General features: G+C 36.0%; 1 protein-coding gene across 1 annotated transcript; it reads left to right on the forward strand.

Annotated features, from left to right (window-relative positions):
- The first annotated feature begins 8456 nt into the window (after positions 1 to 8456).
- Positions 8457 to 9395, forward strand: LOC130467458 (uncharacterized). The gene has a single exon (XM_056835969.1). It carries the CDS (start codon positions 8457 to 8459, stop codon positions 9393 to 9395), a length of 939 nt encoding a protein of 312 aa, XP_056691947.1.
- Positions 9396 to 17640: the final 8245 nt, after the last annotated feature.

A 17640-nucleotide genomic window follows, 5' to 3' on the forward strand; every position in this document is an offset into this window, starting at 1 on the left:
CATAACCATATCTACTGAAGTCATCAGTGAAAGTGATAAAGTAGCTGAAACCACCCCTAGCATTTATACTCATTGGTCCACATACATCTGTATGGATTAAACCCAATAGTTCAGTTGCTCTTTCTCCAACTTTAGAGAAAGGGTGCTTTGTCATTTTTCCAAGTAAACATGATTCGCACTTACCATAATCCTCTAAGTCAAATGGTACTAAAATTCTTTTTGAAGTCTTTCCACGCGTTTCAAGTTAATATGGCCTAATCGACAATGCCACAGATAGGTGAGATCTGAATCATCCTTTTTGGCCTTTTTGGTATTTATGTTATAAACTTGTTTGTCGTGATCTAATAAATAAAGTCCATTGACTAATCTAGCAGATCCATAAAACATCTCCTTAAAATAAAACGAACAACTATTGTCTTTTATTAAAAAGGAAAATCCCTTAGCATCTAAGCAAGAAACAGAAATGATGTTTTTACTAAGACTTGGAACATGGAAACACTCTTCCAGTTTCAAAACTATCCCAGAGGGCAACGGCAAATAATAAGTTCCTACAGCTAATGCAGCAATCTGTGTTCCATTTCCCACTCGTAGGTCGACTTCACCCTTGCTTAACTTTCTACTTCTTCTTAGTCCCTGTGGATTGGAACATAAGTGTGAGCCACAACCTGTATCTAATACCCAAGAAGTTGAATTAGCAAGTATACAGTCTATAACGAAAATACCTGAAGATGGAACGACTGTTCCGTTCTTCTGATCTTCCTTTAGTTTCAAGCAATCTCTCTTCCAATGCCCCTTCTTCTTGCAGTAGAAGCATTCAGATTCAGAAGTGGGTTGGCTGACCTTCCTCTTTTCAGATTTGGCGCCAGTTTGCTTAGTTAGGCTGGCCTTGTTGCCACCTTTCTTAGCATTCCTCTTCTTTCCAGATTTCTTGAACTTGCCCCCACGCACCATAAGCACATCTTGCTTATCACTTTTGAGCGTCTTTTCAGCAGTCTTCAGCATACCGTGAAGCTCAGTGAGCGTTTTTTCCAGACTATTCATACTGTAGTTCAGTTTGAACTGATCATACCCGCTATGAAGAGAATGGAGGATGGTGTCTACAGCCATTTCCTGAGAGAATTGCTGATCCAGCCGACTCATATTCTCAATGAGTCCAATCATTTTGAGAACATGTGGACTTACGGGCTCGCCTTTCTTAAGCTTGGTCTCAAGAATTTGCCTATGAGTCTCGAATCTTTCGACTCGAGCCAGATCTTGGAACATGTTCTTTAACTCACTGATGATCGTGAAAGCATCTGAGTTGATGAACGTTTTCTGCAGATCCGCACTCATGGTGGCGAGCATTAGACATTTCACATCCTTGTTGGCATCAATCCAACGATTGAGGGCTGCCTGAGTGACCCCTTCGCCTGCGGCTTCAGGCATCGCCTCTTCCAGGACATACTCCTTTTCTTCCTGCATAAGAACTATTTGCAAGTTCCTTTGCCAGTCAAGGAAGTTTTTCCCGCTCAACTTCTCCTTTTCGAGAATTGATCGAATGTTGAATGAATTGTTGTTTGCCATAATTAAAACTACAATTGAAAATAATAAACAAATAAATAACCATTCACAGTTTCTCTTAATAAACTTAAATTCTAGCATACATGCATAATTCAATGTTCATTAAGCATTGTATTCAAGTTATGTGTTCCGGCAAGTGTGAATAAAATGATTCCAAGACCCTAAAATCCATTGAAGAATTAAGCACATTATGTATTTAGACTCAATTCTAAAATCTTTTAGGTAAGCAAAAGCCTTTTGCTAATAGTCTAGAAGCTACTCTTGGTTGATAGGTAAGTCTAAGAACTTATTAGGTAAACCTATCGATTTTGCCACGACATAAAAGGACTCCTTACTTATATCGTTGAGTTTCACCAAAACTAACATGTACTCACAATTATTTGTGTACCTTACCCCTTTAGGACCAATAAGTAACACCTCGCTGAGCGAAAACTATTACTAGATTGATGTAAAGGATATCCAAGCAAGTGTTTATTTTGGCATGGCACCTTTAAACTCAACTTTTAAGTTTGGAACTTAGGGCTCTTACTATGTTGGTTAGATTTTAAGTGAACTAAAATCCTTAATCATGCAACATAATCAAGCCACAATCTCATGCATAATTAAGACATATTTAGAAGCAATAAATAACTTAAAGCATGCATAAGATAAATGTGATCTAGTATGGCCCGACTTCATCTTGAAGCTTTAACTTCAAAGTCCGTCTCGAAAATGGTAACTTCGTCTTGAATTTCACCGTGGGAGGCGCCATTTTCTTCAAATAGGATAAGCTATAATTAAGCTAATTACAACTATTTGATGGTACGCAGACCATATTTAAATTGAAAAACAAATTTGGTGCATTAGACCAATTACATTCAAATTAATGGTACGCAGGCCATATTTTCTATCCTATTTGGGCCATACTAGTCACTCCATAACCTGCAAAACAGTACATATATTATATATACCATTCACCCATTCATTATCATGAATGGCCCACATAGCTGGTTAGTAAAACACGTTATGCATCACATAAATATTTGCAGCAATTAATTAAGGGCACCAATAATCTACCAATTATTCAGTCCTTATTAATTCTAATCAAGTTGTTTAACCTTAAAGGATTTGTAGACCTAATCAAGAGTTTATGACTAAAAATGCTCCCACTTAAACCAATAAATTCATATGCTTTACTAATTTTAAACATAAAAATGTATTTCTAGTCTAACCGGAAACATACAAATTTAATTAAAATTTAAAGCTCATATAGATTTATAATCGAATCCATTAATTTAATTTATTTCAGTTGAATTAAACGAATTTAAATTAATTCAAGATTTAATTTTAGTAAAATAATTAGTATAAATAAAATTTATAATAATTATAATATTCAAAATTAAAATCCAAGAAAACAATTTAAATTACGATTTTTAAAATTAATTAAAATTGTTTCCGAACTGAAAATTAAAAATTAAATTCAAAGCGCATCAATCGGGTCAAGACGAGGCCATGGGCTTGCGCCCATGCCCCGTCGAGTCCTCGAGGCAGCATCGCCCCTCACGAGTGATCGCACAGCAAGACACGAGCAGCTGCCACGCGCAAACGCAGCAAGCCGAGCCACGCTTGCGCGCAGCATCGCTCGCTGCTTCGTAGCGCAGCAGTTGCTTGGCGAGGCTGGGCGAGGCAGCGCTCGTGCTGCGAGGCACCCCTCGCTGCCCGCGCGCGCGCCTGCCTTTCTCGCTCGCCTTTCTTCTTCGCCCATCCGCCCATGCATCATCGCAGCACTCGACGCAAGGCAGGGCTGCTGCCTTGTGCTCGCGTGCTACTCGCCTTGCTCGTTGTATTCGTACCGCATGGGCGACGAGCTCCCTTGCTCGTCGTCGCATGCCCGCACTATACAACACCCCTTAAGGGTAACACTTAGCGTCCATTGCTTTGTGCGTGCAAGTTTTATGAGCGAATTGCGTAAAAATTAAAACTTTTATTTCCAAAATTAATGACAAATTAATAAATCATATTAATTTCATAATTTTAGGGCGAAAAATCGAAAATTTATTAATCAATTAATTTCCGATTCACATGGATCCAAATCTAGGTCATAAAAATTTAAAATTTAACACAAATTAACAATTTTTATGGTGGTTTTTTAATCATTGGTACCTAATTAAATTATTAATTAATTATGAAAATCAAATTAATTTTAAATTATTCGAATTTCAACAAATTAATCATAATTACAAATTAGGTTGTATAATTAACAAGGCTAGGCATTCAAACTTGTTAAACATATACTGTAGGTCAATCAAAACTCAAGATTTATCAACAAGAATCGCAAATACTTAATTTAACATCTTAAATTTACAAACTTTTGCGTTCGAAAAACTAAAACCTCCGAAAAGTCATAGTTAGGCTTCGAATTTGTGAATTCTGCGTTCGGCCGAAAAACATTATTTTTGTCAAAATTTTAGAATGTCTTTTACATGCGGAATTGACACAAAAATCACTCGATTTGGATGAGTAACGAAGAAACTGCCGAAAAACTGCGTACATATAATTAAATAAACGCAATTTGCAATTAATTAACAATTACGAAAATTAATCACCCCTTTTAATTCCTTGCAAATTTGTAAAATTTAACCATGTTTATGCAATTTAGATTATGAAAATAATAAGTGGCTCTTGATACCACTGTTAGGTTATGATTCATATGACAAAACATAAATCATGCGGAAAAACCATAAAGTCAGGAAATCATATTATTTACACATAATCATTTAGCATAGTTTAGATGCATACACTTTGTTGCGTGCCCTCCCTAGCTGCGCCCGAACCGAACAAGAACAAGTCTTTAGGACTCCAAGTGTCGTCCCTCCGTAGATAGTCCACAACACGTCCGGATACGCCTTAAGCTTGACCAACTAGAATCGCCCTTAAGGTTGCTTAGGAATTTCGGCTATTTAGGTGCAAGTGTATGGCTGATTTTTCTTCAAAATCTTACCTTTAGAATACTTCAATTGTATCTATAAATTATGACCCTAGGCTCCTATTTATAGAGGTATGGAAAAGGAATTATAATCCTACTAGGATTTGGATTTATTAATTAGAATCCAACTTGAACTCTAAATAATAAATTTAATCTATTAGGATTAGGATTTAATCAATACACGAATTCCGATAGGATTAGGATTTGTTACGAACATGAGCATCGTATGGCCACGAGCATCGCACCATCCGCGCAGGCCTTGCGGCCCACACGAGCAGCCGCTGCTCGCAGCCCAACAGCACGCCTAGCATGCGCGCGCCAAGGCCTTGCTGGGCCTGGCCTTGCGATGGGCCTGGCGAGGCTGTGGCAGCTCCATGTTGGGCGCTCGGCTTGCTGGGCGCGGGCCTGGCTTCGTGCTGGGCCTTCGTCTAGCAAGCCTCGTATGATGCTAATTCGTACGATGCGCTTCCGATTAAATTCCCGGTTCCGGAATTCATTTCCGATACGAACAATATTTAATATTTCCAATTACGGAATTAATTTCCGTTTCGAACAAATATTTAATATTTCCGTTTCCGGAATTATTTTTCGATTCCGATAATATTTCCGATTCTGACAATATTTCCGTTTCCGGCAATATTTCCGATTCCGGCAATATTTCCGATTCCGGCAATATTTCCATTTCCGATAATATTTTCCGATACGTACCATGTTTCCGTTTCCGGCAACATCTACGACTTGGATAATATTTATATTTCCGATACGATCCATATTTCAGTTTCCGGCAATATCATCGTTTCCGGAGTATTCATTTCTTGCTTGTGACGATCTCAGCTCCCACTAAAACCAAGATCCGTCGATTCCGAATATCCATAGATGGAGTATTTAATGCCATTAAATACTTGATCCGTTTACGTACTATTTGTGTGACCCTACGGGTTCAGTCAAGAGTAAGCTGTGGATTAATATCATTAATTCCACTTGAACTAAAGCGGCCTCTAGCTAGGCATTCAGCTCACTTGATCTCACTGAATTATTAACTTGTTAATTAATACTGAACCGCATTTATTAGACTTAATATTATATGCATACTTGGACCAAGGGCATTATTTCCTTCACATTTGACCAATTAAAACCAAGTCAACCCTTCTCTTTTCTCCTTTTCTCTGCCGTGTAAACATGAGCATTTGGCAGCCATGGAGCTTGCCATCTATTACATCTATAAACTTTAGGCTTGTTGATTCACTCACCTAAAGTCACTAAATTTCATTACTCATCAATACTTTTCTCTATTTTCTTACATTTGTCATCTAAATTCTTCCAATTTGGATCATCAATCACGTAACTTGATCAATTCCATTGCTATATATAGCTCCTAAACCTGTACAGAATCTGCAAAATCAAACAAACAATAACATTTTATTTCAATTTTTTTTAATTTCTCAATTACCATTGAAAATCCCTTTTAAAATAAATTCAAAACTTTGACCACCATAATCACCACCAACCAACGCCGCCGCCACCACCACTGACTGCCGCCGACAGACTCACCGACGGCAGACCACCCCCTCCGACCTGACTCCTTTTCCGGTCACCACTGCTTCTGAAACCGTTAACCAACACCGACCACTCCCGCCCCTCTTTCTCCTTCTCACTCGTCCTCCCTGCTTTCCTCCCTCACCTGCGCCCAACCCCTCCCTCTTCGCGTAAACCACCGCCGCACAACACCATTGTGCTGCTGCGCTGTGACGCCTCTCCTGTGATACACCACCCACGTCGGCCACCGCCCAGCTCCCCTTTTCCCTCCTTCTTCTTCTTCTTCTTCTTCTTCTTCTTCTTCTTCTTCTTCTTCTTCTTCTTCTTCTTCTTCTTCTTCTTCTTCTTCTTCTTCTTCTTCTTCTTCTTCTTCTTCTTCTTCTTCTGTCGTGACCTGCTCTGCTTCCCCTCCTCTTCTTTGCTCGACATCCAGGAATTCTAATATTTGGGTTCCTGACTTTTGACTTTGAAATCTTTGCTCTATTAAACCCAAAACAAAAAGGCTGGCCCAATTATAATATTTGGGTTTCGGTAAGTTTATTGTCTATTTCTATTTTCAGATCTTTAACCTTACTTTATTCAAGTTTTTCTAAATGAATTAGATTGATAAAGTATTTCAATATTTTGTTTATATAAGTGATTGCTAATCATTAATTATTATTTTTAGGAAGAAATTATATTGCGGAATTTCTACCAAAATAAGATTTCTAGTTTGACCTTAAATGGAATTTCATAACATTTTATGAATTTATAAACTAGGAATATTATTTAGAAAATATTAACTTTACGATATTTATTGTTTTAATATTAATTCAATAATTTAATATTTTGAAAGAATTCGGACTCGGAGCTCTGGAAGAACGAACCAGCGAAAAGGCTTAGCAAATTGTGGAATTGAGGTAACGGTTATGGCTAGTACCCGCAATCCCTTCGAAATGTATTTTTGTACGAATGATGTTATGAATGATTGATGTTTTATAATAATGTTTTATGATTTGCGGGATTACAAGTATGTTTTGATTGAATTGATTTGCGATAATGCAGCTTTATGCAATGTATTGATTTAATGAATTATTATTCCAGAAAGAATGATTTTATGAAATAATGAGATTTAATTGTTTTATTGAACAATCCTGAATGAATGAGTTTTTCCTGATTAATGTTCCATTAAAATAAATGTAAACATGATAAATGAAAGTGTAAGAACTGGTCAAGTTCCCTGATATGGAGCCCAGGCTCCCCCTGATAAGAAGCACTGGCTTCCCCTGATATGGAACCAAGGTTCCCCCTGATAAGAAGCACTGGCTTCCCCTGTTATGGATTATTGGCTCCCCTTGTCATGAAGCACTGGCTTCCCCTGTTCATAGGAGACGTCCTACCATATTTCCTGTAAAGTCCGGACGACCTGAATAATGCCGTTAAAAGGAAAAAGATTAATGAAATGATGTTCCTGAAATAATGTTCCTGAAATGATGTTCCTGAAATGATGTTTCTGAAATGACGTTTCTAAAATTATGTTTCTGAAATGATGATTTATTAAATGTTTTACTATATTCTATTCTCCTTGTTTATTAAATAAAATGAATTGAAATGATGTTACGATGCTAGGGTAACTCGTTACTGAGTCTTCGGCTCACCGTTTTGTTTTCTGTTTTAGGTACTGCTGGGGACCACGGAAATGAGTAGTGGCAAGGATTTCACTATAGCAACGTTCACCTAAGTTAATGTTAAGTTGTAACAAGTTTAAGTAAAGATTCTTGATTAAGTTACGTACTTTTATTAAGGAATTAAAAAGGATTATTATGTTAATTTTGGAGTTTAATAGCTTATGATTGATAGTTGCCTTGTAATTCCCAAGAGGGAGTTACGGCAGTAATGTCCAGACCGAATAAGGTTAATTCCGCTCCTAATTATGCTTTAATAAGTGAATTAGAGGTTGGGGCGTTACAGTTTGGTATTCAGAGCAAAGGTTTTGGACCATAAGTGCTAAACCTTACGGGTTTTGCGCGTAGTAGAATTCCATAGGCTTTAACAAAGAGTTTTAAGGAATAAGTTAAAAAGAAAATGTTAAAATCATGTTAAGTTAAAATGAAATGAGTGTGAGTGTAGGAACGGGCAGAAAAGGGATTATTTTCCTGTTATCTATGTGTTCCTGATCAAGTATATTATGCAGAATGTCGACTATCGAGGTGACTAACGATATTAACGGTGGAGCGCACAACGAGCACAACGTCCATGTCAACGATGACACTATGTACGAGGATGTTGCCCACGATAACCTATCGAAGATCATAAAGAAAGGATGGAACGATTAGAAACCGTTAGCATGATGTTAGCTGAATTAATCAAAGATTCTCAGAAAAAGGAATCGACGAATGCGAACGAAAATGCATCAATGTTCAAGAAGTTTTCATCCCTAAACCCACCTTCTTACGATGGCAAGCCCGACCCTGTAGAATTCGAGGATTGGATTAATCGCATAGATCAGTTGTTTGAAACCTTGCAATGTCCTAAGGAATGGAGAGTCGATTTCGCTGTGTTGTACTTAAAGGGTCAAGCAAGTTTATGGTGGAAAGTTAATAAGGAAAGGAAGAATGAACCTAGATTTGGTTGGACCGAACTACAAAAGTTACTAAGAGATAAGTTTTATCCACCATCCCTGAGGAAACAAAAGGAAGACGAGTTTTTGCACTTGCAACGAGGAACAATGAGTGTTATGGAATATGCAAACAAGTTCATGGAATTGTCAAGATTTGCACCGGAGCTGGTATCGACAGAGCAATCCAGGATGAACCGTTTTGAGCGAGATCTTCACTTGAAGTACCAAGATAGGTTGGCAACTCAAAGGTTTAATTCCTATCAAGATATGGTTGATATTGCAGTTAATGTTGAACTACTTGTATTACTTCGAGAAGCGCAAAATGTTGGTGATAAAAGGAAGAATGATAATCAAAACCATGGAGGAGCCAAAAGGCCAAACCAAGGAAACCATAATTATAGAAAGAACGATAGTAGAGACCAAGGTTATAATGAAAGAGCAGCTCGTAATGTATGGTGTGCTAAGTGTGGAAAGAGAAACCATACCGAAAGTGAATGTCGTGCAGGAAAAAAGACGTGTTATCGATGTGGAGGAAAAGACCATTTTGTCAGGGACTGCCCTAAACCACCTCCCACGTATACGGGAAGAGCAACCTCGGCCAATCATGAACGAAACAACAACAATGATAGGGTTAATCATAATCCACCACGACCACTAATATCTGGAAAGGCTTACATGATGAGAGCTGACAAGGAAGAAGAAGATAACGCCAACGCTGATACCATTCCAATTTAGTTCTCGTGTACGTTTGAACCTAAGTTTCCTGTTTTCGATTTGAATCATGTCATAGATCTTTTGTTAAGGACATGTTATGAAATGTTTAAGAATCACTAATGTCCTCAAGGAAGTAAAGTTATGAAAGAATTAATAAAAGCATGATTTTGTGAATATAAACTGTGTTAAAGAACTTTTATGTTTATGAAATATTTAAGGTTGATTGTTAGAGTACCAAAAGAGCATGAGTTTATATTTAAGGAGTACAAAAGAGTATGAGTTTATATTTCATAAATGGCAAATCATCACATAACTCAAGGTTATTAAAGGTTCATAGCGTTTAAGTTATGATTTATGGGTTATTTTCCCATACCCTTCATAATGATTGTTTGTGGTTGTAAGTATACCTAAGTCTATTTTCATATGCGTAAGGAAGCTAAGCTAGAATCTTAAAAAAATTATGCAAAAAAATTATGTGATCGACACCAAACATGATTTATGGTGAAAATATGAAATTGAGGCTACACATGGAGTTCTGAGGATTATACCAAAGGAAGTTATCAGGAATTAGTCTGTCAGTAAGGTTGATGGTGTTTTTAGTATACCTTTCCGCATCATTTATAGGGATTGTTTTTGAAAGAATGCTTGATTATCTCCATAAAGAAAGCTAAGCGAGAGAATTTAAGGTTTTGCAAAATGTTATGTGGAAAACATGATTTATGGTGATCGAAAAGATGAAATTGAGTTTGCATATAAAGCTTTGAGGATCTTACCACAATAAGTTATCGAGAACTAGCCTGTCTATCAGGTTGATGATATCAATGAATGTTATGAAATTCAAAAAGAATTATGAATAATTGAGGAATGCAATAGAGTTAAGAAAAGAAAATCGACGAAATGACAAGCCTATAGAACCAGGTAGTCTGAACTAAGTTTCTGGAAGCTAGATTGTTTATGATAAAGGCATGCTTGATGGTTTAGCATTATCCGCAAAATCCGAGGTTTGTCGACTTAAAATACTAAGGATAAGTAGCGAAGTCGTATGTCTACGATGTATTTCCTATCGCGTAAATGGACTCGAACCCCTGCAACAAACTTAGTCAACAAAGTTGTTTGACGCCGAAGAAAAGATCGGAGCGAATGGAATAACGAAAGTCAACTACAAGATTCCTGCAGCAAAGAAGCTCAATGGCAAATGAAAGCGAAATATCTCTAATTATTCGCCCACGAACGATATGATGTACGAATGACTATGTTTTCTATGAATGATTATGTTACAATGTTATGTTTGTTGAGCGATTAAGTATGACATGTATGATTTCTAAGAATGGCAAGTTCAACTGAGCTCCAGTTTCGAGGACGAAACTTTTTCTAAGGGGTTAAGAGTGTAATACCCCGAATTTTTAAAACTTAGTTAATTATGCTTAACTATTTTTATTTAGCTTAAAATCGTTTTAAATCATAATTTCAAAATTTATTTTAATTAATGAAGTTTTATTTCGCTTGAATTTTTAATATTGTTACTCGAATTATTTTCAGATTTTATAATTTCAAATTTACGAGCTTAGCTACATTTTTAAATCTTTATTATTTCGTAATTTATAAAGGGTTTTAATAATTCCAAAACGTTCTTATTTTATTCAAAAACTAAATTTATTTTTCGTTACGATATTTTTATAAATAATTATTTCAAAACTTGGTTAAACATTTATATTCTAATTAATTTCCTAAAAATAGCCCCAATTTTCTGAAAATTATCCAACAATATATATATTACCAAATTCCCATTTGACCAATTAAAACCAAGTCAACCCTTCTCTTTTCTCCTCTTCTCTGCCGTGTAAACATGAGCATTTGGCAGCCATGGAGCTTGCCATCTATTACATCTATAAACTTTAGGCTTGTTGATTCACTCACCTAAAGTCACTAGATTTCATTACTCATCAATACTTTTCTCTATTTTCTTACATTTGTCATCTAAATTATTCCAATTTGGATCATCAATCACGTAACTTGATCAATTCCATTGCTATATATAGCTCCTAAACCTGTACAGAATCTGCAAAATCAAACAAACAATAACATTTTATTTCAATTTTTTTAATTTCTCAATTACCATTGAAAATCCCTTTTAAAATAAATTCAAAACTTTGACCACCATAACCACCACCAACCAACGCCGCCGCCACCACCACTGACTGCCGCCGGCAGACTCACCGACGGCAGACCACCCCCTCCGACCTGACTCCTTTTCCGGTCACCACTGCTTCTGAAACCGTTAACCAACACCGACCACTCCCTCCCCTCTTTCTCCTTCTCACTCGTCCTCCCTGCTTTCCTCCCTCACCTGCGCCCAGCCCCTCCCTCTTCGCGCAAACCACCGCCGCACAACACCATTGTGCTGCTGCGCTGCGACGCCTCTCCTGTAATACACCACCCACGTCGGCCACCGCCCAGCTCCCCTTTTCCCTTCTTCTTCTTCTTCTTCTTCTTCTTCTTCTTCTTCTTCTTCTTCTTCTTCTTCTTCTTCTTCTTCTTCTTCTGTCGTGACCTGCTCTGATTCCCCTCCTCTTCTTTGCTCGACATCCAGGAATTCTAATATTTGGGTTCCTGACTTTTGACTTTGAAATCTTTGCTCTATTAAACCCAAAACAAAAAGGCTGGCCCAATTATAATATTTTGGGTTTCGGTAAGTTTATTGTCTATTTCTATTTTCAGATCTTTAACCTTACTTTATTCAAGTTTTTCTAAATGAATTAGATTGATAAAGTATTTCAATATTTTGTTTATGTAAGTGATTGCTAATCATTAATTATTATTTTTAGGAAGAAATTATATTGCGGAATTTCTACCAAAATAAGATTTCTAGTTTGACCTTAAATGGAATTTCATAACATTTTATGAATTTATAAACTAGGAATATTATTTAGAAAATATTAACTTTACGATATTTATTGTTTTAATATTAATTCAATAATTTAATATTTTGAAAGAATTCGGACTCGGAGCTCAGGAAGAACGAACCAGCGAAAAGGCTTAGCAAATTGTGGAATTGAGGTAACGGTTATTGCTAGTACCCGCAATCCCTTCGAAATGTATTTTTGTACGAATGACGTTATGAATGATTGATGTTTTATAATGATTTTTATGATTTGCGGGATAAAAAGTATGTTTTGATTGAATTGATTTACGATAATGCAGCTTTATGCAAAGTATTGATTTAATGAATTATTATTCCAGAAAGAATTATTTTATGAAATAATGAGATTTAATGGTTTTATTGAACAATCCTGAATGAATGAGTTTTTCCTGATTAATGTTCCATTAAAAGAAATGTAAACATGATAAATGAAAGTGTAAGAACTGGTCAAGTTCCCTGATATGGAGCCCAGGCTCCCCCTGATAAGAAGCACTGGCTTCCCCTGATATGGAACCAAGGTTCCCCCTGATAAGAAGCACTGGTTTCCCCTGTTATGGATTACTGGCTCCCCCTGTCATGAAGCACTGGCTTCCCCTGTTCATAGGAGACGTCCTACCATGTTTCCTGTAAAGTCCGGACGACCTGAATAATGCCGTTAAAAGGAAAAAGATTAATGAAATGATGTTCCTGAAATAATGTTCCTGAAATGATGTTCCTGAATGATGTTTCTGAAATGACGTTTCTAAAATTATGTTTCTGAAATGATGATTTATTAAATGTTTTACTATATTCTATTCTCCTTGTTTATTAAATAAAATGAATTGAAATGATGTTGCGATGCTAGGGTAACTCGTTACTGAGTCTTCGGCTCACCGTTTTGTTTTCTGTTTTAGGTACTGCTGGGGACCACGGAAACGAGTAGTGGAAAGATTTCACTGTAGCAATGTTCACCTAAGTTAATGTTAAGTTGTAACAAGTTTAAGTAAAGATTCTTGATTAAGTTACGTACTTTTATTAAGGAATTAAAAAGGATTATTATGTTAATTTTGGAGTTTAATAGCTTATGATTGATAGTTGCCTTGTAATTCCCAATGTAATTCCCAAGAGGGAGTTACGGCAGTAATGTCACGACCGAATTAGGTTAATTCCGCTGCTAATTATGCTTTAATAAGTGAATTAGAGGTCGTGGCATTACAATAAGTGCTTCACATTTATTTATAAACACTCTAATATGGTAATTGTTTTATTTTAATTGATAACTGTCTGATGACTAAGTTTTGTTTTTTAAAGGTGTTTGCGCCCGTTCTAGTGAGGAGGCATTGGTGGTGTGTTGCATTCTCAATGATTAGACAAGAGATCCTAGTAATGGACTCAATGAGCACCACCGATGCGGCTAATGTTCACTCATTAGAGGTCACCCAATTGGTATACAAAAACTTACCTATAGGTTTCTTTGTTAGTAGTATAATGTAAACGTGTCAGCTAACTATTTTCAACAATATCCAGGCCTATGCGATGGGCACTGCATTTTCATTGTTAGATCCGGAGTGGGTATCTGATACAATTAGAAGTGAATGGCCTAGAACATCATTGGCCATGGAACAACAAGAGGACGGGTATGTGTTTCATCCGAACGTGATTAACCTTGTTCATATGGTGTTATATGTTTTACAGTTTTCTAATATTGTAAGTATATATTATCCAGGCACAGTTGTGTTGTATGGATGCTATTTTGTATTAAACGGAATGCGGATAGGATCAGAACTCGCATGGATCCGGTAAAATATTCTTTTTTGCTTACCCAACTCATTTTTATATGGCATGACAAATCTCTATTTTTGTTTTCCCAACTCACTTTTGTGAGAATCGTATGACTTGGTTTATTATAGGTTCCCAACTTTCCAGAAGAAAGGAAGTGGATATTATGTGAAGACATTATGTCGGATTTCGACGATGCCAAGAAAGACGTGCTTAAATGGATTCATGAAACCTGGATAGACTGACACGTCAGTTTGTAAACCCTCGTTCCTGACACATTTTGTAAAGTATTGGCCTTTTTTGTAGATTTATTTTAATTGCAAAATCCAATGAGAGTTGGATAGAGTGACAAGCACTAAAGGTGTTCTAAAGAACGGACATTCCACGGGTCATGACAACCTTAATCCAAATTGTGACAGTATAGGCCACTTTCTAAATTACATGGGTCATTTTGTAAAAAACTAGCCCTAGTGACAAATTATTAGGCCGTTATGTAAAGTTTGGTCCATTTTGGCAAATTAATTATTGGCCCACTTTGTAAATAGTTGGAAATTCGTTGCATTTTTTTGATATAGACCGTTTTGTATTGTACGGGTAAATTATAGGCCCCCCATTCGTATAAGTATGGGTAAATTATAGGCCATTTTGTAAATTTGTTGGTTAATTTACTACATTGGACGCATTCGACATGGCCCAATTTGGTTGATATAAAAACCAGGTATTAAAAACAACTATCTAATTCGTTGACAGTTTATATCTATGTATGACTGTAAATATGTTACGTTTGATTGAAAACCAAAAGAAAAGGGTAAATAAATTGTTGATTAAAATTTTATTATTAAGAATTTTCGTAATTAATTGTTAATTGAATATACGTTTTTTTTATCGGATAAGGTACATTAAGAAATGGCAGAATAGATCCCAGGTATGAAAGTATATATTTCATTGGTGACAAAACATTAAGAATTACAGTTATTCACTTTATTAAATTTTTACTTAATTTAATCCTACCACCGACCCTCCTTAATAAATACCACCCCGCTTCCCTACTTTGTAATTGCATTTATTTTTCATCTCCTCTCCATCTCCCTCTTCATTCCTCCTCCATATCCCTCTTCACCTTAAATATCAATCTTCAATCTTATGTCAAATGAGTCGCGGTCTAGTTCAGTTTCACGAAAGGGTTGTAGGGAAATGGTGAAATGTTATCATAACTTGGAATCTCCTCTCCAAACCTGCAAGCGAGGTGCAAATAATGGCAAGAAATTTTATGCATGTCCTTTATGGCCTGTATGTTTATAGTTAAGTTCTTGGAATTTTAAAAACATATTTTTATCATGTCGTTAATACTAATTATTTTTCTTCTTTTGTTTTTTCAATTAGAATTCTCCATGCAATTTTTTAGGTGGGACGGTGACGATAGTGTGCCCTTAAAAGAAATATAAGATTTGCGTTACCAACTATTTAAGAAGGACCATATTATAGCTGACATGGAAGCTCAAAAGAAGAATATGGAGGCAAAATATCAAAAGTTGAAGATGAGAAAGGAGGATCTTTAAAGTGATGTGCAACAGATGAGAGATGAACTTTGTCAAATGCGAGTTGAATTGCTCAATACGAAAAGAAACGAAAAAACCTTTACAATTGGTTTGATTGTGTCAAGGCTTCTATTTGCCATTGTAATAATGTTATTAAAATGATGTAATTTCTATTCCATACCTTTAAATTTACTTAGTCCATTACGACCCCATGTAATTTTATTTTAACTTAGTCAACTATGACAGTATTTTATATTCAAATAACAAATGTTGATTAATAAATGACAAATTCACACACAAACATATATTAAGCTTGCGTTTGCATGATTGTCACAATAATATAACGACATAGACAAATGCCAATTTTTACGAAGACCCTCCACCACCACGACATCCATAATTAAATTTTAACAACCACGCCTATTTCCTTTACGATGAATCCCATGGTTCAATACTTGTATCAAAGTCCGACATTCAGGAAATAATTAAGAATCCATGTTCGGAGAAATTACTGCATGGGAATTGCCGCAACATGTATATGTTTGGTTTCGATGGTGTGCATCGAGTAGCACACCTTCCAAACCGAACGGATGTTGTCACCGAGGGACATGCATTCCAAGATGATTTGACCTTGGCTCTAGAATTTCTTACCGCTGAAGACGTAGATGACATTGTCCCTGCATTTGCAAGGTTCATTTTGGACCCAAGTCCAACACTCCGAACAGGTGGTAAAATTCACCTATTACGCTGAACACTCATACACGTTTACATGGAAGCTATACATGTTCACATTTTAAAAGTGGCGGTTGCCGTTAGCGATATAGATTTTTGTACTTCGGTATTGGTGAGAAGACAAGATAATATTGACGTTAGGTTCAATTCAACTAGGTTTGCTGCAACCACTAAGAATCCCCTTAGGAGGTTTCCAACCCCAATGGAAATTATCATATGAAATACGCGAAGTGCCACACAACAATCATTCCCTTCCAATTTTAGAACTCTTTTTTCACTTCATAGGCCGAAGGTGATTGTTTTGCTTGAGACTAGGGTTTGCCCTGAGCAGTTTGAATCAATATTCAACTTGCTTGGGTGCAATTTGTGATGGTCTTGTGTGGATGGTGTGGGAATTTCTGGAGGAGGGGTAATAATGTGGGATGATAATCTCGTCCGTGTTCAAATGAACTCCCAAAATCCTGGACCAGAAAATTCCATGCAAATAGTAATAAAGGTAAATTTGTGTTTTGCAACAACACATTTATTACTATATATGTTAAACTTGTTTAGATTTTTACCGATTAATAAAACTTTTAAAGATATCCATACTAACTTCACTGTCATTTTGTTGTTTATGTGTTATCTTCTTCATAGGAAAGATTCTTAGAAGACGAAACTAGACCTAGTAGACAAGTCTTCGCATAGTGGATAGATGGTAAACACGGCCAGATTTGCGGGGAAGAAGTCGAGTCTTATTGGAATGTAGTGTAATTGTGCTTCGATATAATCGAAGTACTTGTAGTTTGTTTGAAGTTTATTGTTATTTATGTTTAAGTTCCCGTAAGGTACTTTTATGTTTATTGTTATTATGTTTAATTTTTATCGGAATGTATGTAACTTTAGCTAATTATCTAAGTCTTAATTTAACATATTTGTTTAATCTACAAGTCTTAATTTTACAACATATTTGTTGTGTTAATATACAAGTCTTAATTTAACATATTTGTTGCATTAATCTAAAACTCTTAATTTTACTTCATTTAAGTTACTTAAATAACGTTGTTGTGAATATGCAAATTTCGCCGCGAATATTATACAACTCTTGAAACTGTATGACAGAAGCTAGACTACTTCAAATAGTGACACATTAAACCTAAAATGTGAACCTATCAATAATGACAGGTTAAACCTGAACAAACCCTAAACAGTGTCTCAAAAGTATCGTATACTGTCATTTTGGAATCAAATTTTGTCATCATGTTATGGACATTGGGAATATAATTTTGAAACAAAAAGTGAACGAACTATAAATTGTAATATAAATAGACCTCACTAT

Source organism: Spinacia oleracea, chromosome 2, assembly GCF_020520425.1.
Source record: "Spinacia oleracea cultivar Varoflay chromosome 2, BTI_SOV_V1, whole genome shotgun sequence".
NCBI lineage: Eukaryota > Viridiplantae > Streptophyta > Magnoliopsida > Caryophyllales > Amaranthaceae > Spinacia > Spinacia oleracea.